Below are 23087 nucleotides of genomic sequence, written 5' to 3' on the forward strand. Positions count from 1 at the left end.
TCTGCCTCCAGGTTCAAGCGATTCTCCTGCCTCAGCCTCCTGAGTAGCTGGGACTACAGGTGTGTGCCACCACGCCCAGCTAATTTTTTGTATTTTTAGTAGAGACAGGTTTCACTGTGTTAGCCAAGATTGTCTTGATCTCGTGACCTTGTGATCCAACCCCCTTGGCCTCACAAATTGCTGGGATTACAGGCATGAGCCACATGCCTGGCCCTAATTTTTGTATTTTTTTGTAGAGTCAGGGTTTCTTCATGTTGGCCAGGCTGGTCTTAAACTCCTGACTTCAAGTGATCTGCCCACCTTGGCCTCCCAAGATGTTGGGATTACAGGCATGAGCCACTGCGCCTGGCCAAGTGATACTGGTTATGTTTTCTAAAGTCCCCATTTGCCTAAAGCACAAAGAATAGATTTTTAGGGGGATAAGATTAAACACAGTAGGTTTCTGAAGTGGCTAGAGGAAGTGGTGGTTTAAAGTGGGGTAATGCTGATAGATTATTCTGACTGTGTTGTGGAAATTGAGTTGAAGGAGCTTGCTGGTTGATTGGATGTGTTGGACAAAAGGGAAAGAAAGGAATAGTGAAAGACCACCTGAGTTTTGGCATGAACAACTGGGTGGATAGTGTCATTATTCATTGAGATAAGGAAAACTGAAGAATAAATCTGGGGGAGGGAGCTGAAAGTGCAGTTTGTCCATGCTAAGGTTGAGATGCCTCTTCAGCATCCAAGGGGAGATAACAGGTAAGTACAAAGAGTCATGAGTTTGGAGTTGAGTAGAGAACTCCAGGTTTGAGATACAGATTTGGGAATCATTGCTGGAGACTCAAGAGAGCCAATTGTGCAGTTCCTGTGTAAGGGCTGGTAGGCTTGAGACCCAGAAAGAGCTGAAGGCAAGGGGGAAAGGTCAAATTCACAGGCAACCAAGCAGGAAGAATTCTCTTCCTCAGGGGAGGGTCAGCCCCTTATTCTCTTCAGGCCTTCAGCTGATTGGATAAGTCCCACTCACATTAGGGAGATAAACCTGCTTTACTTGGTATTCCCATTTAAGTGTTAATTTCATCCCAAAACACTTTAACAGAAACACTCAGAATACTGTTTAATCAAATATCTGGGTGCTCTGTAGCCCAGTCAAGTTGACGCAAAAATTAAGCATCACACTGTGATTCAGAGAAGGTGTTTGGAAAGAGGGAGTGGCCAACCATTAAGATTGGCACTGCACGATGTGTTAAGAAATTTATAGACCATTTATTTGGCAAAATGGTTTTTTGAATATCTTTGTAGAAATTATTAGGAAGACAGAAGGTATGAAAGGGCAGAGTATTTCCTTAAGACACATTTCCAGTGAGATTACTCAGCCAATGAAAATGAAATTTTAAATATCCTATTTTACATGGTACATTTGCTTCAAACTTTCTGAAGGATAGTTTAATACAGAAAAAAAAACTCATTAAAAAAGGCAACTAGGTTTAACATACATAAACTATATATGTATATATTTATACATCTGTTTAATTTGAGGATGTAAAATACTATTACTTTTTAAAGCTTTTTACTCTGAATTATATATTCAAAAAAAAATAGTGCAGAGAGATTCCATGTAGCCTTCACCCAAATTCCCCCAAGTGGAAGTCACTATAGCACAAAACAAAGCTAGAAAATTGACACTGAGCTGTGTGTGCCAATATTACATCATTCTATGTCATTTTGTCATGTGTAAATTCATGGAACCATCACAATTCAGATACAGAATTACGTCCTCACAAAGATCTCACTCAAAAAGTATTATGTCTTAAGGCATTCATTTGGAAAACAGAAAAAAAAATCATCCACATTTCCTCCCAAACAATTATTTTTATTGCATATATTCCCTCACAGTTGTAATTACTGTATAGCATAATATTTTCTTAACAGTGAAAGCACATTTTCTTCACCTTTGACTTTGTACACCTCTAGGTTTTGAAAACAAATCGACCCATGCTGCAGGATTATTGCAGGGTTGTTGCCACCCCTGAAATATTCCTTGTGGTAGTACTGATTGCTGGTTAAGATGGCTACATTTAAATACTCATCTTCTGATGCTTTCTGTGGAGAAATTAAAAAATATATATCTTGTATAAAGTCATAGATAACAATCAAAAGAATAAAAAGTATTTGTTCTTCAGTAGTCCATCTGTGTAACTATCATTAGAATTGTATGAGGAGCCTAGCCCAATTACTTTTCATGATTTAAGTGAATTTAGCATTGTCTTGTTTGCTTGTACTTTGTATGTAGATTCTCTAGATGCCAATAATGATGGGTTAACTTTTAAAGAAGGGAATATATATACACATATGTGTATATACCTATATATAAATTGAGAAGATGATTTAACTTTCGAAAACAATGTCTCGACTGAACACTGCAAAGCTAAAGACAAAAAAGCAAATGCTGTATTCTAATTGGTTACTTTGTTTCTCATAAAGGGACAGGTTAGCAATTATGTAACTATGTTATGTAACTAGTTTACACATATAGTAGAGTTTAACAAATAAGCAAATAAATCTTAGATAATAGGAGACAGGTTTCTCAGCAACAGAAAAGTTACAAATAAGCAAGGGGTAAGGTGAGGCTAGAATGAATCCTGTGGTGCTGAATGACAGTTGGAGATACCAGTATAAACTCGTTTATTTCAATAAACTATAGGTATAGATGTATAGGTATCTGTGTACACAAACATTTCCTAGCTGTGTCCACTGAGGGGGCCTACACAGTGATAACCTAGTAGCAGTAGCAATGAGCACATCTTGTGCCCAGATCTTGGTTTCTAAAACCATTTTTCAGTACAGGGAACAATGGTTTCTTGGGGAAAAAAATCACCGATTCTAGGGCTGGGCAGGAAAAATACAAGATGAGCTTGCAGCATATCGGAGCACTGGAGAGTAAGGAAGTGCTGAAAAAAAAAAATAAGGCCAAACAAACAAAAAACACATAGGGAGAGGAATGTCAAAAGGAAACAGGAACCAATTTTCCAAGAGCTCTCAAAGGCCAAAGCTGCAACACTTTGAGCAACAGTATGATAGTACTGGATTACAACCCAAAGAACAATGTATATATCCATGAGTCCACACTGATAAAAAATATTGGATAGCAATTTTCCTTAAGTAAGCTTCTAATTAATAAATGTATCAGGAAATAGGAAGGTAAAACATCTGGTGAGCCTTTGAGCTGGCTAATAAATGTTTTTGCCAACCAACCTATTTTGTGTTCCTTCTGATGCATAACAATGGAAAGAGGATTTTTTTCCCCTATGAGTTTTGAAAATCAGAAATACCTTTGTGTCCATCACTAGTAATGTTGAAACTATTTTATATAACTTTTCATGCCCTACAAACTTTACTTTAATCCAATATTGTGCAGCTTAACACACCTCAAAATCAGTCATGCTATTTGATGAAACTTTATCCTTTTAATAAGACATTTTCTAACATTCCAATGACTGCCTCTTTATTTCATATTTCCTCTTCACTTCGTATTCGTACTTGACATTGTGAAATGAGGACCAGGCCAGGTGCGGTGGCTCACACCTGTAATCCCAGCACTTTGGGAGGCCAAGGTGGGCAGATCACCTGAGGTTGGGAGTTCGAGACCAGCCTGACCAACGTGGAGAAACCCCATCTCTACTAAAAATACAAAAAATTAGGTGGGCATGGTGGTATATGCCTGTAATCCCTGCTACTCAGGAGGCTGAGGCAGGAGGATCGCTTGAACCCAGCAGGCGGAGGTTGCGGTGAGCTGAGATTGCGCCACTGCACTCCAGCCTGGGCAACGTGAGTGAAACTCTGTCAAAAAAAAGGAAAGAAAGAAAGAAGGAATGAGAAAAAGAAAGAGAAAGAGAGAGAAAGAAAGAAAGAAGAAAGAAAAAGAAAGAAAGAAAGAAAGAAAGAAAGAAAGAAAGAAAGAAAGAAAGAAAGAAAGAAAAAGAAAGAACCAAGCACCACAAATACCCAATACTGAAAGTTGCATTATCTTTTAATGGCTTCTCTAGTTTCAATGCATATTGCATAAGAAACACAGGAAGTCCTATATCTTTCAGCTCAAGGAGACTTTCTCTTGTGTCCTATATTGCTGAAAGTTTTTCTTACCTTCTTTTGTGTGTGTGTGTGTGTGTGTCTGTGTGTGTGTGTTGTTTTTTTTTGGGGGGGGGGGGGTTGAGACAGAGTTTTGCTTTTGTTGCCTAGGCTGGAGTGCAATGGCACGATCTCGGCTCACTGCAATCTCTGCCTATTGGGTTCCAGTGATTCTCTTGCCTCAGCCTCCCGAGTAGCTGGGATTACAGGCATGCACCACCAGGCCTGGCTAATGTTTTTTTTTGTTTGTTTGTTTTGTTTTTTTTTTTAGTAGAGGCAGGGTTTCTCCACGTTGGTCAGGCTGGTCTCGAACTCCTGACCTCAGGTGATCTGCCTGCCTTGGCCTCCCAAAGTGCTGGGATTACAGGCATAAGCCACTGCACCCAGCCTACCTTCTTTCGATATCAACATTACTATGAACAATAAACCCATCTATAAGGGTTCTATTGTTCCAGAGTATGAGTTTTCTTTTCTTTATCTTTTTGAGACAGGAGCTCACCCCATCACCCAGGCTGGAGTGCAGTAGCACAATCTTGGCTCACAGCAGCCTCGACCTCCCAGCCTCACGTGATCCTCCCACCTCAGCCTCCTGGGTAGCTGGGACTATAGGCACGTGCCGCCACACCTGGCTAATTTTTTTTAGAGACAGGGTTTTGCCATGTTGCCCAGGCTGATTTCCAACTCCTGGGCTCAAGCGATCCACCTGCCTCAGCCTTGCAAAGTGCTGGAATTACAGGTACGAGCCACCACACCCAGTCTGTGCTTTTTTTTTTTTGCCACAGAATCTCGCTCTGTTGCCAGGCTGGAATACAGTAGTGCGATCTCGGCTCACTGCAACCTCCGCTTCCTGGGTTCAAGTGATCCTCCTGCCTCAGCCTCCTGAGTGGCTGGGACTACAGGCGCCTGCCACCATGCCCAGCTAATTTTTGTATTTTTGATAGAGATGGGGTTTCACCATGTTGGCCAGGATGGTCTTGATCTCTTGACCTCGTGATCTGCCCGCCTTTGCCTCCCAAAGTGCTGGGATTACAGGCGTGAGCCACCATGCCTGGCCATCCGTGTTTTCTTAATGTAACTTGAAATTACTGTTCTGTTAATAAATTATCAATCTGCTATGTTCATAAATTTGCTTATGTGCAACCTTAAAAAGGAGGTGAGAATCTCACTGTCCATTCCTCTTACATGTAATCGCTTTCAATTGTGAATGGCTTTTCCTGTTTTATTTGCAAATACATACACATATACATATCATTTCCTCTTTTTTAAAATAAAAAGTAACATACTAGGCTGGGTGCAGTGGCTCACGCCTGTAATCCCAGCACTTTGGGAGGCTGAGGTGGGTGGATCATGAGGTCAGGAGATTGAGACCATCCTGGCTAACATGGTGAAACCCCGTCTCTACTAAAAATACAAAAAATTAGCCAGGCGTGGTAGCGGGCACCTGTAGTCCCAGCTACTCGGGAGGCTGAGGCAGGAGAATGGCATGAACCCAGGGGGCACAGGTTTCAGTGAGCCGAGATCGAGCCACTGCACTCCAGCCTGGGTGAAAGGGCCAGACTCTGCCTCAAAAAAAAAAAAAAAAAAAAAAAAAGGAAAGGAACATACTAGGTACCCTGTTCTGCATCTTGCTGTTTTTCAGTAATAGTATAATCTTTAGCAAGCTATCTGCCCTTTGAGTTGATTAATCTGTAAAATATGAACACCGAGAGGATTAACTAGAAAGATGCATGTAAGGAACTCACCCGAGGACTGGGCAGAGTGAAGCATTTGATATAATAGATGCCACCTCAACACTCCGTACATCCTACTTCCACCTGCGGCCCATGTCATAAGATGGCTAAAATGCGTATCAGACTAACATCCCATTAGACCACTAAAATGCCCATGGGAAGTCAGGAAAGCTCAGATCATACCAGCCTAAATTATTTGTGGCCTTCTCCCTAAAGTAAGTTTTCAGTCAATTCTGATGACTACCCAATATTTATTCTTTGAGACAAATTTAAGGACATAGTCTTGTGTATGTGTACATTGGATTCTTCTACCTTCAACCAAAATCAAGGGAACAAAATTCCCTTATCTATTCAAACACACTCTTTGGTCTATCCAGAAGCCTACAAAGTGCTGTTGGGAGAAACTTTCCTGCACCAACTTAGTTCCAGTGTTTGGGGGGCTTGCAAATTAACAGATCAATAGAAAAAACATTTATTATATATGCATGCAAGAACACTATAAAGAGTAGCTCTCTGAACGGCAAGGGGTAAGGGTTTACAGATCAGCTTAATGGTGTGTGTCTTAAGGCTTCAGAGTGAAACTATGAAAAGTTCTGATAAGGCTTATTTACAATACCTTGGGAGGTCCTAGTGCTAAGTGCCCTTATAAGAGGAACACTCAGGGGAAGGTTTTGGCAGCTGAATTGTCAATAAGGCCTGCTTTACTCATCAAAGTTTAGCTAAGGCTTTTTGTCTGCAGCTGCTGTTTGTTCAGATATTCTCAAAGTAGACTTGTGTCATATTGATGGGTTGTTAGTCCCTTCATTGCCCTATTTGAAACTTGACATGAAGTTTCACTGACAAGCTGCTGTGCTGATTGCTGTGGAGATAAGGCTGGGTTCAGAGGTTGGGAGTTAAGGGATCTGCGAGATTTGCCAAAGACACGAACATAGATTAAAACAAAGATGAATAAGCAGAAAAGAACAATTAAAAGCACGTAGCCCCATGATCTGAACCAGTCTCCCACTTTTGCAAATATGCCTTCCCAATCCAGTAATGGTACATTCTTCAGGTTCTCGGATGCTTCGCGGAGACGCTGTATATTAGACATTATTTCTTCCGAATGATTTATATAGAGGCAACACTGTTTGCCAACAGTTCTACAAGCTGTTTGTCGTTGGGTGGTCGGTATATCCAAGACATGATCCTTTCGGGATGCAGAGGCTAAACTGCTAACTTTTGATTGGTGTGCTTCCAAGGTCTGCTTAGTGGCACTGAATTCCTGTTCCATTGCTTTGGAAATGTTTAGAATTGCCTTTTCTAAATCATAAGTTCCCAAACTTGGAAAAAGGGCCCTTATTGTTGAATTGTGCTTGGGGTTGCAATACAGAGGTGGATTGTCTGTGTCTCGCTGGGTGCATCTATGTGGTGTTACTTTATGAATGAAGGATCTCAGGTTTGTAATTTGGCTAGCATTTAAGGTGAGGTATCTGGTGAGGGAAGGTACAAGATACCCAAGTCCACATCGCCCAGACCATTTAGGTGGAAACCCTTTGTACACCCCATTGCCGCATAAAAAAAAGAGGCCAGAGTTGTTCACAGACAAGGTCAGATTGGAACCTGTGAGCCACCAGGTGGGGGTCTGGTGTCCATCATAACCTTTGTCATTAGTTATGTTGACATCTGCACATCTCCATTTCCCATGTGCCTCTGTCAGGCCATAAGAGCAAAATAGGTTGCGAAATAGCTGGTACAGAAGGCCTTTGGTTTGGTTTTGGCAGCTATAGAGACAGGTGTCATTACCTGACCAGGTCAATCCAGAATTTCGATCTACCCATTTGTAGTCTTGTGTATTGGGCAGACCAATCAAGGGAACAGCTGAGCTGTTCCAGGTCTGGTTTGTGCAACCTGCAAGCCAGGAACATTGTCTAGTGCCTAGGCAAACACTTGTATCATCATAATCATTCCTGGATTCATTTGTAACATCTATAGAGGGCATGAAGGTGCCATCTGTAGAATCAAACCATAGTATTTGATTACAGTATCGTTTAGGTATATTACCTAGGAAGGGTCCAGTTCCATTTTTATTTTCTATGCAAAGAGAAAGATTTCCCTCCAATAACCTTACTTGAGCAAAGGATAGACCTTGAGCTTCCATGGAGGCTTCCCAGTGCCGAGTCACTTTACCATAGGAGGAAGTAGAGTGATTCTGTACTTCTGCTTGTGGATACCACACCCTTTCATACACCCATTGTCCAGAATAGGTCCACCAGGTGCTTGCACTGGCAGGAACAAAAACTAGTTCTGGTTGTTCCGCATTATCTAGATGTTCACATAACCAGCAATTAGACTGATTCGTCAAGATAGATAGTGTCCGGAAAACTGGAGCAAGCAGGTGTTGAGGTTGTACTAGAATTGTCAAAAAAGCAGTAAGGGTTAGTTGAAGCAGGGCATAGTTTGAAAGGGAGCCCATAGTGGAGGAACAGAGGGAGAACAGGCTAGGTTAAGACAAGCAAACTCCAGACAATGGAGATTCAATGAAAGGGGAGGGTTTTGTTTAAATTTCTAAGTCAGAGAATTTTCCAGGTCAAGGAGGGAAGATGTTTCAGCTGGTGGGAGATGGAGACGAAGTTCTTGGTCTGAGATATTGAGTAAAGCTGTCTACTTCATCTGCTCATGGAGCCTGTGAGTAGGTGCTGAAATTCCTCAATTTGAGGTAACCCATAGGCAAGGCCTTCCAGTTGTCATGTGATGGTCTTGATCTAGCTTGCTGTGGCTTGTACAAATTCAGGAATTTTATTTTGATGACTGTGTAGCTGGCTAGCAGTACTTCATAAGGTCTCTTCTTTTTCCAGGGAGGTTACAATACATCTTTTCTTCCAAAAACTTTGAGATATACTTGATCACCTGGTTGAAAAGATTGCAGGTCTGTTAGTAAAAGCCACACATTTTTACCTGTTGAAAATATGCTCCAAGTATACTCATTATTGTATATAATTAGTCACAGTTTTGAATTGTTGTTCACTGAAGTCCCCATAATGCGCATTCAATCTGTGAAAGTTTTAGAGATGCCAGTAGGCACAGAGTAGCCAAAAACTATTTCAAAAGCAGTCAGTCCTCCTATTTGGAATATTCCAGACCTTTTTTGTTTGTTTCTTATTTTTGGTAGAGATGGGTGGGGGGGTCTCACTTTCTTGCTCAGGCTGGTCTTGAACCCCTGGCCTCAACTGATCATCCTGTCTCAGCCTCCCAAAGTGTTGGGATTACAGCCATGAGCCACCATACCGGTCAGTATTCCAGATCTTTATAAGGACCAAGGGTAATGCTTCTGGCCGTCTGAGTCCAGTTTATTGACAGATTTTTTCCTAGAGTTCATTTTATGTTTAGATTTTTATGTTTCACTTGCCTTGAGGATTGAGGATATTAGGGGGTATACAGTTTTAATGAATATCCAAGAGTTTTGCAAGCAACTGATTAAATTCTGCTGTAAAGCGAGTTCCTTTATCTGATTCAATTCATAAAGGAATGCGAAAACAAGAAATAATCTCAGTTGTTAGTTTGTCTTCCACTGTTATGGCCTTAGCACATCTAGTTGGATAGCACAGTCCATCCCTTAAACATGCAGTAAGAACAGTCTAAGACTGGAGACAAATCTATAAAGTCCATTTAGAGTACCATGAAAGGCAGTGTGGGTCTTGGAAGACTCTGCAGTATGCTTACCATCTCTAGAGTCTCGGTGAGATTTACAAGTACTGCACTGGGAAACAATTTGATCAGAAATGCTATGGATGCCAAGAGCCAACTGTCTTTTTGCTCTTTTTGGCTCTTTTGATCATCCTATTCACACATACGTAAATACTTTAAAATTTTCTGTATACTAATTATGTTCTGACCTTTGGAAAACCTTTCCAGCTGAGGGCCGGGCATGGTGGGACACACCTGTAATCCCAGCACTTTGGGAGGCTGAGACAGATGGATCACTTAAGGCCAGGGGTTCAAGAACAGCCTGGCCAACATGGCGAAACCCCACCTCTACTAAAAATACAAAAATTAGCTGGGCATGGTGGTGTGGGCCTGTGGTCCCAGCTACTCGGGAGACTGAGGGAGGATAATCGTTTGAACCCAGGAGGCGGAGATTCCAGTGACCCAAGATCATGCCACTGCATGAATAATTTCATGGGGGGGCATCCTGAAGTCACCCTGCAGGGCAGGGTGAACAGCTTAGGATTGGCTAGTTTGAATAATTTCAATGGATTTCAAACTGCAGAGGTTGTCCCCTAGTTGCATAGCACTTGGCCCTGGGATGATTAACGCAGACAAATAATTGCTTACATGTGTGTAAGGGCCAGATCGAGGAGGTATGGCTCTGGATTGATTAGTTTGTATATCAAAGACATGCTCCTGGTTGGCCCCTTGTTATCTCTGAGAATTGGCTAGCCCCCAAGAAAGGTAGTCTCTCCTCAGCTGGAAAGGTTTTTTGTTTGTTTGTTTTTGGTTTTGTTTTTTAGACAGAGTCTCACTCTGTCACCCAGGCCAAGGCGGGTGGATCACCTGAGGTTGGGAGTTTGAGACCAGCCTGACCAACATGGAGAAACCCCGTCTCTACTAAAAATATAAAATTAGCCAGGCGTGGCGGCATATGCCTGTAATCCCAGCTAGTCGGGAGGCTGAGGCAGGAGAATCGCATGAACCTGGGAGGTGGAGGTTGCGGTGAGCCGAGATTGTGCCATTGCACTCCAGCCTGGGCAACAAGAGGGAAACTCCATCTCAAAAAAGAAACTGAGATTCATGAGCTGTGGACCAGGCAGCAGTGCAGGGAGTAGTAGCAAACCTTGTAAAAAAAAAAAAAAAGAATCTAAAATCACCCTTTCTTGTGCCCCTTTTAAGGTTGACACAGTGCATTAAGCAGAAGGGTTAAGTAAGTCTCCATAAAACCCAGAGAAGAGAATGTAAAGCTCCTCTTTGGAGGAGCTGGACTCCTGTCTGGAGTCACAGCTGAACAGATTCCTTACAGTTGAAGCACATTTGTGATATTTTTACATATCATATATGATGCATTCAAACTTAACCTTAACTTTGACACTGCATTAAAACCAAGTGTTGGTATTTGACACTGTAGGCAGTAGCGGCCCAGCAGAATAGTATAAAGACTGCTTGCACCTGAGAACATCTGAAGACTGGCTGACTCTGGTCATAACGCCTCTCAGAACCAGATTTCAATGGGTATGGACATTTGAACTGTTACCTACTTAGGCCGTGGAATATCTCAAGTTACTCAAACTCACCCGCAAAGGCCTTGCGTCACTTGCATTCATCCTGATCTCAAAGGCAGGTGTGCACACTTAGCAGCTGGCTGTTGCTACCAGTGGATTCCCAGTTGTGCTGCCTTTGCCTAACCTCTACGTACTCTCCCAGGCACAACCACAGAAACCTTCACTGAGATATTGAAATTAGCATTAACCACCCCACACACCTGTTTTTATTTACTCAGTTTTGACAAGCCTTTCCATGTATATTGCTGTGAAAACAATGAGATAGCTGTGGGCATTCTAGGACAACTTTCTTCCTCTCAGGTAAGTTCCATAGCATATTTTTTTTCCTTTTTTTTCCCCTTGGAGACAGGGTCTCACTCTGTTGCCCAAGCTGGAATGCAGTGGTGCAAGCATGGCTCACAGCAGCATCAAACGCCTGGGTTCAAGAGATCCTCCCACCTCAGTCTCCCCTGTAGCTGGGACTACAGGCATGCACCACCATACCTGGCTTTTATTTTTTTTTTAATTATTTTTAATAGAGACAAGGTCTGGCCATGTTGCCCAGGGTGGTCTCAAACTTCTAAGCTCAAGCAATCCTCTCATCTTGGCATCCCAAAGTGCTAGTATTACAGGTGTGAGCCACCATGCCCGGCCTCATAGCCTATTTTTCATGTCAGTTGGATCCCGTGGCATCAGACATGCTCTTATGCCTATGTAGTGACCTCAGCTGCCATCCTAATTGACAAAGCCATTAACCTTACAATCGGTTCTCTTATTTACCTTTGTTTCCCATTCTGTGTCAACTCTTACGATTCCATAAAAGAGTGCCTTTCTACTTGACAGACCAACCCCTCCTCATCTTGCCACTCTGTAATGCTCTAAACCTGTACCTCTCCCTGATGGAGAACCCCACTCCACATCACATGATTGCCTTACAGTCACAGAGCTGGCTTCTAAACCACAAGAAGACCTCTTAAGACACTCCCTTGAGCCATCCACACTTACTCTGGGCCGGGTGTGGTGGCTCATACCTGTAATCCCAGCACTTTGGGAGGCCGAGGTGGGCCGATCACCTGAGGTCAGAAGTTTGAGACCAGCCTAGCCAACATGGTGAAACCCCATCTCTACTAAAAAAATACAAAAATTAGCCAGCATGGTGGCTTGTGCATGTCTTCCCAGCTACTCGGGGGATCACTTGAACCCAGGAGGTGGAGGTTGCAGTGAGCCGAGATGGCAGCCTGGGCGACAGAGCGAGGCTCTGTCTTAAACAAACAAACAAAAACAGACTTACTCTGTTCTGTGACAACTCTTATAAACAAAATTCTCAGAAAGATAATAGCCGGCTATGACATAGTGAGCTTGTACACTGGCAAAAGAGAAAACGTACACTACTTACACTGACTAGATAGACCCTGGGACTCTGCCATGTCCTTGGCAGTTTGGAAGCCCCATAGATGATGATGATTATTATTTGAGACGGAATTCTTCTTCTTATTATTATTAATTGAGATGGAATCTCACTCTGTTGCTTGGGCTGGATTGCAGTGGCGCGATCTCCACTCACTGCAACCTCTGCTTCCCGGGTTCAAGCAATTCTCCTGCCTCAGCCTCCCGGGTAGCTGGAATTACAGGCATGCACCACCACGCCTGGCTAATTTTTGAATTTTTAGTAGAGATGGGGTTTCACCATTTTGGCCAGGTAGGTCTCGAACTCCTGACCTCAGGCGATCCGCCCGCCTGAGCCTCCCAAAGTGTTGGGATCACCGGCGTGAGCCACTGCGCCCTACCCCCCCATAGATTCTCGACCTCAGCAGATACTCCCATCACCAATGGGCATATAATTGTTATCCTATTACAGTCTATTTATTTTCCTACATAAATTGTTATTGTTCATTGCGCAACACTTAGGAAACCGATAGAGTATCTTTATGGAATTGTAGGGCTGAGAAAGCTGCTAAATGGGCAGACAAAAATGGACCCCCTGTCTCTTCTCCACCCAGCTTGCGACCCTACTCTTATCTCTGACTCACATTCATTGTCGGGCAAATGCCCCACAACCTAAAACAGACATGGCTACCAAAGGTGGCCAAGCAATTATGCGATGGATTAGACATGGGACCAAATGGACTTCTTTAGCCACTGTGCTCACAAAGGGGAGGCATAGGAGAGGCTCAGGAAAAAATAAAGCATTATACTCACAAGTCCTAAAGACAGGAACCATGCCAACCATACATGGCCACATGGGAAAGACACCAGGATGGTCAATAGGCAGAAGACCATCGTGAGGGAAAGGTTCAGAGCACAGCCTCTATTGCCTTCCTGTTAAGCAAGCCGGATTCAGACACCAGTAACCCTCCGGTCCTACTGGCCACGTGCTCGGGGCTGGGTAATTTCCTCCCGCTCAAGGCTAGGAACATACCTGAGCTTAGAACTGAAGCTGCCGCACCTCCGCAGACGTAGAAGACGAACTCCTGGAGCCCAAGGTCGGCCGGGCTTGGGTTCCTGTCGCCGCACGTGTGGCCCGCCCGAAACCCGCTACAAAGTAGCGGTGTGTCTGCCCTAGGGAGGCAAAGAGCAAACTTGTTGCCGCGCCGGGACCTCCCCCGGGATTCTCCCAGCGGCTCCGCAGGACGCAGCGCCTGTGCCTCGCGCGGCCCTGGGACGGGCACGGTCGTCCGCCCCCTGGGCCACCGAGGGCTGCTCTACCCCTCCGTTCTGGCCGCAGGGAGCAGAGGAGCTCGGGGCGGGCAAAGCTCGAGGGGACACGGGGCGAGCCCAGACCCTGCCTGGGAGCCCTCCGCGCCGGAGACCAAAGGGCAGAAAATCACTCACAGTGCAACTCCGAGGGACAAACTGGCCGAGGATCGCCGCCAGGCCAGAAGACCAAGAAGAAGGCGCGCGGCGGGAACTGACGTGACAGGGGACACACGAGGGCGGGAAAGATCCTGGGTTGGGGCGGGGCGGGGCACCGCAGGGCGGACAGCCGGCTTCAGGCACCAGAAACCCACCGGTCCCACTGGCCAGGTGCTCCGAGCTGGGTAATTTCCTCCCGCTCAAGACTAGGAACATACCTGCACTTTCGGCGCAGGGAAGACTCTGGGCGAGGGCGGGGCTGGGAGGAGGGCCGCGGGGCAGGCAGCCAATCCCAGGAAACTTCGGGACGAGGGCAGGACCGGGGCTGGACGGGCCCGGCCACTGGCCACCTGTGTCCTCTGCCTACCTAGGTCTGGCTTCCTAGGTCTGGCGGGTGAGACACAAGGCGAGCCTGCACTAAGCATCCTTCGAACCTTAGGTACCCTCGGCAGGAGAATCGGCTTCTTCAGGCACCCACCCTGCTGGGCCTTGGCACTCGTCGATCTGGTTCTCTCAGCCCCTCGGTTTCTCCCCTGCGGAGCCTTAGCGATTACCCTCTCCTCCCCTTGGCGCCTAGGCTCTCAGTCACGCGACAGCCTAGAGCCCTGAGCTGCTATTTATGCCGCGTTTTTATTCACTTAAGTGTTCAGCACGGCTTCATCAGCTGTGTACTCCGTGCCAGGCAATCTTCTAATCCTTAAATGGACGAAACAAAGGCCTCCCTTGGACTGCCATTTTTAATGGAGAATAAAAACTCATAATGAAATATAAAAATATTAAGGTTGTAAGAGCTAAGGGAAAAAACACGTGTTACAACTTGAAAATACAAAAATAGCAAATCATCTTTCTCTGTGGATGAATGAAACCCTTCCGATTCTAAGAAACAAAGAAACAAAACTCATCATGACTGGTGTTCTGTAGTCTTTGGAAAATACGTTTTACTGTAGAAATGACTAAATACGATGAAAGACTCTTTACCAGAAGCAGTGACTGGTTGGCGCCTGTATGCCTGAGGAGCACCCTATTTTGGTCCATGTTTGATAAAACAGAAGAGACCTAAAGAGACAAGGGGTGGCCGGGCGCGGTGGCTCACGCCTGTAATCCCAGCACTTTGGGAGGCCGAAGCTGGCAGATCATCTGAGATCGGGAGTTCGAGACCAGCCTGACCAACATGGAGAAACCCTGTCTACACTAAAAATACGAAATTAGCCGGGCATGGTGGCACATGCCTGTAATGCCAGCTACTCAGGAGGCTGAGGCAGGAAAATCGATTGAGGCAGAGGTTGCGGTGAACCGAGACTGCGCTATTGCACTCCAGCCTGGGCAACAAGAGCGAAGCTCCGTCTCAAAAAAACAAAACAAAACAAAACAAAACAAAACAAAACAAAACAAAAAAATCCTACAAGGGCCATCGCTCTGAGGCGTGGGACATGTGGTCCGCAGTTGGGATACTAACTGTTATATGGGTGGGGGAGTGGTCCTCAAACCCTGGAGCTTCTCAGTCCCTACCTCTTTCAACCTCTAACTGGGCCAACTGCTTTTCCCTTCCCACTGTTCTGCTGGCTGGAGCAACCCCAACACCAGCAGCGCGGCCCCCATCCCTCTGGTCTGGGCTCTGCCAGCCCCACGGATCTAAGCTCTCCCCAGGCCATTATTTTTTGTCTCCTCCTTCTTCATTGAGGTCCTCTCTCTGCCTTTTGCCTTTTTGCCTGGCTCAAGACATGGGTTTAACCACTGTTTATACTACCCCTTGCTAATGTTGACTCACTACCCCATATCTTTTTCTTTTTTCTTTTTCCAAGTAGCACTCTTTGAGATGTCTTTTAGTGATGTTTCTTTACACGTTGTTTTTACATGCATTACAGGGTGATGAACATACCAATCCACTGAAATAACATTATTCTCAACTATGCAAAAGCAAGCAATACTCTTAGAAGAATCCTTTCTGCATATGTCTTTAGACACTTCTACATTGATAACACTGTGGTCACCACCCCATTTCTTGTTTAAGTAACTTGACTTTTTCTCCTTCTCTCTTTCTCTACCAATTAAATTCACATTTTATTTTACCCCAAGCTACTTTTACCTAGTAGAGTGTTTATGTTTTTCACTGTAAGATTGAGTAAGGCCACAGATTAGGAGAATAGTGATTGTGAAATAAAATGAAAGATATACTCAATTCTTGGGAGCAATAGCCTTGTTGTTGGGATATGTTTATTCATTCATAAAACTAATGAGAACCTACCATATGTCAAGCACTGTAGTAGACCTGAGAGAAAATAGTGACTAAAACCCCAAATCAAGGACCTTGCCCTTGTGGAACTTTTAGTATAGTAGATAGAACAGACATTGATACACGAATCATGTAAAAATGTAAAATTACCACTTAAGAGCTGGAGTGGTGGTGTCAGGGACCTAGCTGTGAGTTTGAGGGAAGGATGATTAAGCACAAAATTGAAGATCATTTTATAAAGCAAAAGAGTGGAGCTTGGGGTATAGGTAGAGAAAAGAGGATGTACAGTGTGTGTGCTCTAGGAAGGAGCTCAGTGTATCCATGAACGTGTAGAAAGGCTGCCATGGCTTTCTACACAAAAAACCAAGGGGTGAGGTGGGGTGGAGACAGATATAGGATAAGGCATGATATAATCTGGGCTACAGAGGGGATGTGACTGGAGATGCTGGTGACTGCCAGACCATGCTGGACCTTGTAGACCATGTTTAAAATGTCCATAAATGATGCTCATTAACAATGTGTTGTATAAATGCATGTCAATAATAAATTGATGTTTGCAAGACAAGCATGTGTTCAGGCCAGCATGTTCACAGCTAATAATAGCTAACCATTATTGCACACTTATTTCATTCTTTGCACTTCTTTAACTGATCTATATAGATTATCTCATTTAATTTTTCCAGCTACTGCCCCCAATAGGCTGATTAAATTCCTCATTTTAGGCAGAGCGTGGTGGCTTACATTGGTAATTTCAGTGTTTGGGAGACCGATGTAGGAGGATCACTTGAGGCCAGGAGTTCAAGACCAGCCTGAAAAAAATTAGCCTGTTGCGGTGGCATGTGCCTGTAGTCTCAGCTACTCGGGATGCTGAGGTGAGAGGCAGTGAGCTATGATAGTACCACTGCATGCCTCGGTGACAGAGCAAGATCCCATCTCTAAATTTTTTTTTGTTTTTTGAGACAGAGCCTCGCTCTGTTACACAGGCTGGAGACCAGTGCTGCGATCTTGGCTCACTACAGCCTCCTCCCAGGTTTAAGAGATTCTCCGGCCTCAACCTCCTAAGTAGCTGGGATTACAGGCGTGCGTCACCATGCCTGGCTAATTTTTGTATTTTTAGTAGAGATAAGGTTTCACCATGTCGGTCAGGCTGGTCTCGAACTCCTGACCTCATGATCCACCCACCTCAGCCTCCCAAAGTGCTGGGATTACAGGGGTGAGTCACCATGCCTGACCTCTAACAATTTTTTTAAAAATCTTCATTTTGCCCTAGAGGATCCACATATTGCTATTTCTTTTTTTTTTTTTTTTTGAGAGCTAGTCTATTCCCAGTCCAATAGTGTAGATGCTTAGTGAACATGTTAGGAGTTTTGAGCACATCTAATCAGTGTAGTAGCTTGTGACTCAAATGCCACTCTAACAGTTGCACATGTGTGCACAAACACACACTTAGAAAATTGAAATTACAGCTGCAATGGCAAGATGGTAGACACAGAATTCCATGGCAGCATGGAATTCTCAATTTCCGTAACTTTGAAGGTGCTTTTCTTTAAAAATTTGTGGGGCTTAATTTGGAATGCTTTAAAATACAGAATTATATTAAGGCAGTCCTATTGGAAGATGCATGTTGACCTGCTGAACCTAAATAATACAGCTTCCTCTACTGTAGAATTTGATGATATGGATTTTAAATAGTGCTTTTTCTTTAAAAAAAGTTCCTTAAAATGATTACATATTATCCATTATGCTTAGCATCCAATGTATTCTATGAAATCACTATATAAATTAAAGTAATAATTTATACAGTATGGTCAGTCTAATTAGCATAAGGCACTCGTTGAAAGTAGAGCTGAAATAAATGATTGAACTCTATTAAAGAAAATTGAGTGAAGAGACAGACCAGCTTCTTCTGTAGCAGGATTTTAATGAGACTGCTGAGTTGAGTTCTGTTCTGTATCAAAAAGGGAACACAAATCTCTTGAGGTTCTATTTCTGGCTCTACCAAAGGCTTTGCTGTTATACCTAGAGCAAGATGGAACCTGTTACTTTTTTTCCATCTGTAAAATGCAGGCAGTGTTTTTAGCTTTTTTCACAGGAGTAGCAGGATTAATGAGCACCACAAATGGCTTTCCCTATTTTGTAACTGCAAATGCATTCTTATTGCCATATTTTCATGAGAAATGAACGTCTGTTGGTTTTTTCCAATAAGGCTAAAACTTTCAAATGTGGAATATGTAGGTTATCAGCTCCACTTTAAAATTCCAGTTCCAAGTTTAAACAAAAGGAGAATAAGATAAATATTTCAAGTACTAATCAAAACAGTAAGAAGGAAGTGAAAGAGTTCTTATAAATGGAGATCTTTTTTTTTGGAAATATACTATTTATTTTCGGTAAGATTAGTAAGAGTATCTGAAATACGTTATTAAAGCTTATGTTGAACGAGGCTAGTTTGCTGGAAAACATAATTTCAAAAGTAAATTGTTATGTCCATGGGAATTAATATGGCAAGCCTGTTGAGAAGTTTGTAGTTTGTTAGTTCTTATTTTATTTTATTTTATTTAGAGACAGAGGCTTGCTGTGTTTCCCAGGCTGGAGTGCAGTGGCTATTCGCAGGCATGATCATAGCACACTACAGCCCTGGACTCCTGGGCTTGGATGGTGGGCATGTCTTGCCAGATAGCAGTAACCCGAGCAGACCCTGAGAATTACCCTGTGTTTCGTGGTGAATATTTGTTCAGTATTCTGAGGTATGGACCCCAGGAATGGCTAAATCAGATGTTTACACCATACCTGTAAGAACACCAGGACCCTGACTCGTTCCTCGGAACACAAGTCGTACAAGGAAGCAAAGGCCTTTGTTTTGAGTGGAGGAGAGGCTACTAAGTAGAGGCTTCCAAACAAAAATACCTTTATAACTTACGTGTTATTCACAAATAGCAGTGGTTTTCCTGTCCAGCATGCCACTCCTGGATGCCCGGTATGTAAGCCCCCAGAATAAAACTCCATGTCTTGCCTGCTGTCTCCGGATCTTTTTTATCAGCCTCTCCGTGACTATACCCTCCCAGCTTGCCAGCCTGGGGGTCCAAAACGACGGGGCTCAAGCAATCCTCCTGTTTCAGCCTAGCTGGGACTACAGTTATATGCCACTGTATAGGGTAATACACTTTAGAATGACTCTTGATAACTCTGAGATCTTTCTATCAGTCCCCATACTGGGCTGGGCGTGGTGGCTCAGGCCTGTAATCCCAGCACTTTGGGAGGCCAAGGTGAGTAGATCTCTTGAGCTCAGGAGTTTGAGACCAGATAGCAGTAACTCAAGCAGACCCTGAGAATTACCCTATGTTCCTTGGTGAATGTTTGTTCAGTGTTCTGAGCTACAAACCTGAGGAATGGCAAAATCAGATGTTTACAGCATACCTATAAGAACACCTGGACCCTGGCTCGTTACTTGGAGTGCAAGTTGTACAAGGAAGAGAGGGTAACATGGCGAAACCCCATCTCTACAAAAAATACACAAAGTTAGCCTCGTGTGGTGGTGCACACCTGGAGTCCCAGCTATTCAGGAGGCTGAGGTGGCAGGATTGCTTTTTGAGCCTGGGAGGCAGAAGTTGCAGTGAGCTGAGATCATACCACTGCACTCCAGCCTGGGCAACTGAATGAGACCCTGTCTCAAAAAAAAAAAAAAAAATCCTAGCATTGATGCTGAGGGTCTGGGGGGATTGATGATGTACATGAATGAGAAATTCTTAAACTTTGTGATTACACAGATTTCCAGCTAGTCAACGATACTTTTATCCATCCTAGGTGACTGTTACTGGCCTGTACTACTGTGGGAGAGCTCAGTTCTTATTTCAGCAGTTGGGTGAGACACACATTGTGATTGTGCTTGTTTTTGAAAGACAGAGTCCAGGTCAGAATCACAGGGAAGGAAATCAACTACTTCAAAATATTGAACTAGTTAGTGGGAAGCGCTTAACTTCTCACTCAGAAATTCCAAGTGGAGAAATTTGCAGTAGAATAATGTGCCTGGCTTGCCTCGGCTCCTTCTCTCACTCTTCCCCAGGGAAGGAGGAGCATTTTCTCTGATTGGTGAGTTTCAAGAAGTAACTGAACAGGGAATGGCAGCCTCTTCCTGCCTCCAGGCCTCTGAGATTGCTGACCTGCAAGAGCTAGTGTAAATTAAAAAAAAATTTTTTTGTACATTTTTTATGCATATCTATGGAAGTCTTTTTTTTTTTTTTTTCCTTAAGATGAAGTCTTTCCCTGTCACCCAGGCTAGAGTGTAGTGGCACAATCGTGACTCACTGCAGCCTCGACCTCCTGGGCTCAGGAGATCCTTCCCACTTAGTCTTCCAAGTAGCTGAGACTACAGGTGTGCACCACCATGCTTGGCTACTTTTTGAATTTTTTTGTGGAGATGGGGTCTTGCTATATTCCCCCGGCATCGAACTCCTGGACTCAAGCCATCCTCCCACCTGTGCCTCCCAAAGTGCTGGGATTACGGACGTGAGCCACTGCACCTGGGTAGTGTGAATTCTGTTTTCTGCAACTGAGCCCGTTCGACATACTTGGTGCTTCTGGCCAAGCTGTTATTAATGTTCATTATGTGGACTCCAGGATGGATTTTACATAAAGAATGAAGACAACATCTATTCATAAAATTCCCCCAAATCAACTATCAACTCATTTCAGTAACTTACAAAAAAAATTGCCCTCTTCATATAGGCTGATATTCAGATGAAATTGGGCGTACTAAATATTCTGGTTTTTTGCTTTTGCTCACATTCTTCTATACCCTTGACGGCAGTGGCTGTGGACATGCAGAGTGAATGGAAAAAGTGTAATGTTTTTACATTGGACCTTTCCTACTATTATAGCACAGTAGCTAACACATATGTGAAACTCAACAAATCTTTGTTGACTGAATAAATTATTACATTCAGGGATAAACTGAAAATGTTTTATTTATTTATTTATTTATTTATTTATTTATTTATTTATTTATTTTTGAGACAGAGTTTTACTCTTGTTGCCCAGGCTGGAGTGCAATGGTGAGATCTCGGCTCACTGCAATCTCTGCTTCCTGGGTTCGAGTGATTCTGCTGCCTCAGCCTCCTGAGTAGCTGGGACAACAGGCATATGCCACCACGGTTGGCTAATTTATGTATTTTTAGTAGAGACGAGGTTTTACCATGTTGGCCAGGCTGGTCTTGAACTCCTGACCTCAGGTGATCTACCCTCGGCCTCCCAAAGTGTTGGGATTACAGGCATGAGCCTCTGCACTCACCTAAAAGTGTTTAAAAATCACTGTTAAGTATTTTATAATGCCCTTAATCAGATTCTAGTAGCATGGTGGGTTACTTACTGATCCGGCCTGGGAGTCTTACCAAGCTAATTTTGGGACAGATCTATCATGGAGGCCATGGGTGTGCAGTACTGAGAAAGCTTTTAAGCATTTATCACATGAAAGAGGGCACTACCACATTAGCCTGGATCTCATGTACACACATAGATACAGGTTCTCAACCAACGTTTCCAGGTGCAAATAGTTAAAAACGTTTAGAGCCGGCCGGGCGCGGTGGCTCACGCTTGTAATCCCAGCACTTTGGGAGGCCGAGGCGGGCAGATCACGAGGTCAGGAGATCGAGACTATGGTGAAACCCCATCTCTACTAAAAATACAAAAAAATTAGCCGGGCGTGGTGGCGGGCTCCTGTAGTCCCAGCTACTCGGAGAGGCTGAGGCAGGAGAATGGCGTGAACCCGGGAGGCGGAGCTTGCAGTGAGCCGAGATTGCGCCACTGCACTCGAGCCTGGGCCACAGAGCGAGACTCCATCTCAAGAAAAAAAAAAAAAAAAAGTTAGAGTCCATCCTGGACAGGCAGCAAAGAAAATGATATCAGCTTTCTGCTCTCTGGGGTCTGAAGCTCTAGCCTGTGTCCTATAATGGCTGTCATCTTGTCATTCACTTCACCTTTAGCCTGTGTTTAATAAGCCCCTTTCTACTAAATATGCTGCCTGACTTCTTGGACCTTCTTATGTCACATATTCCAACTGCCCATCCTTGCTCTAGTTGACCTGTTTCCCAATTGTTCTCCCTCTTTCTTCCCAGACTCCTGAAGACTCTCACTTTTAGCCACATGGGTGAAGGGTGATCTGCACATCCCTTCATGCTCTTAATCAGACAACAGGTACTTGGGAGCACCAACTGTGTACTGGGCAGTGGGCTATGTGCTAGGGATACAAAGATGATCAAAACATGGTCCTAACTCTCAGAGAGCTCACAGATGATGATCGTACAGTAAGTGATAAGGTCAAGGTAGCACTGGGCACTGTGGGGGACAGAGATGAGGCATCAAACCAGGCTGGGAAGGGTTCCAGGAGCAAAGCAGCCTTTCTCCGGTTGCCGTGTCCCAAAGAGCATCTATTTATAAAGGTGAAATTGAGAATCCTGAATAAGTCCTAGAACCAGACCAGAAGGCTTTGTGCTTCTGGGAGAAAATGGATAGGTAGACATGGGCTCTGAGGAGGAAGGAAAGTTCTGCACGCATTAGAGGAAATGTTAAGTGTTTAGGTTACTGGACTTAGAAACACCATTTGTACATCTTTGTGATGGGGCCTTATTGGCACTCTTTTAAAATTAGTCTTGGGGAACAGGGTTAAGTGGGGAAAAATACATTAACTAAAATTTGTTTATAATGCATAGGAAAAAATTGTGTGTGTGTGCTGTTGGTATTTTTACTGTCATTTTGGAGGAGGTTTATGGTTTCCTAACAAGCTCTGATTATTAAAAAGCATGTACTTGTATAGACAAGTTAAGGGAAAAGCCTGATTGACATTAATCTCAAACATGTTGCTGGGAAGAATTTTTTTTCCTGGTTGTCTTTGAAGTGAAGATCAGAGGTGATTCTTTGTTACCAAAAAATACTTTGATGTTTTCC

The 23087-nt window shown here is 43.8% G+C and overlaps 1 protein-coding gene and 1 non-coding gene across 3 annotated transcripts; one reads left to right on the forward strand and one right to left on the reverse strand.

The window, feature by feature from the left end:
• Positions 1-5305: 5305 nt before the first annotated feature.
• ERVMER34-1 (endogenous retrovirus group MER34 member 1, envelope) lies at positions 5306-13980 on the reverse strand. Of its 2 annotated transcripts, XM_058430024.1 has the most exons (4): positions 13898-13980; positions 13485-13624; positions 13265-13384; positions 5306-8720 (listed from the first exon to the last, which is right to left on the reverse strand). In XM_058430024.1, the coding sequence occupies exon 4, from the start codon at positions 8284-8286 to the stop codon at positions 6595-6597; it is 1692 nt and encodes a 563-aa protein (XP_058286007.1). In that variant the 5' UTR covers positions 8287-8720; positions 13265-13384; positions 13485-13624; positions 13898-13980; the 3' UTR covers positions 5306-6594. The 2 variants fall into 2 exon arrangements, with proteins under 2 accessions (XP_058286007.1, XP_032006857.1); XM_032150966.2 differs by lacking the exon at positions 13265-13384.
• Positions 10688-10810, forward strand: LOC116477721 (small nucleolar RNA SNORA26). Its single transcript, XR_004250612.1, has one exon. It is a non-coding gene; the product is annotated as a small nucleolar RNA SNORA26 (small nucleolar RNA).
• Positions 13981-23087: the final 9107 nt, after the last annotated feature.

This window comes from Hylobates moloch, unplaced genomic scaffold, assembly GCF_009828535.3.
Source record: "Hylobates moloch isolate HMO894 unplaced genomic scaffold, HMol_V3 SCAFFOLD_2, whole genome shotgun sequence".
Classification (NCBI taxonomy): domain Eukaryota; kingdom Metazoa; phylum Chordata; class Mammalia; order Primates; family Hylobatidae; genus Hylobates; species Hylobates moloch.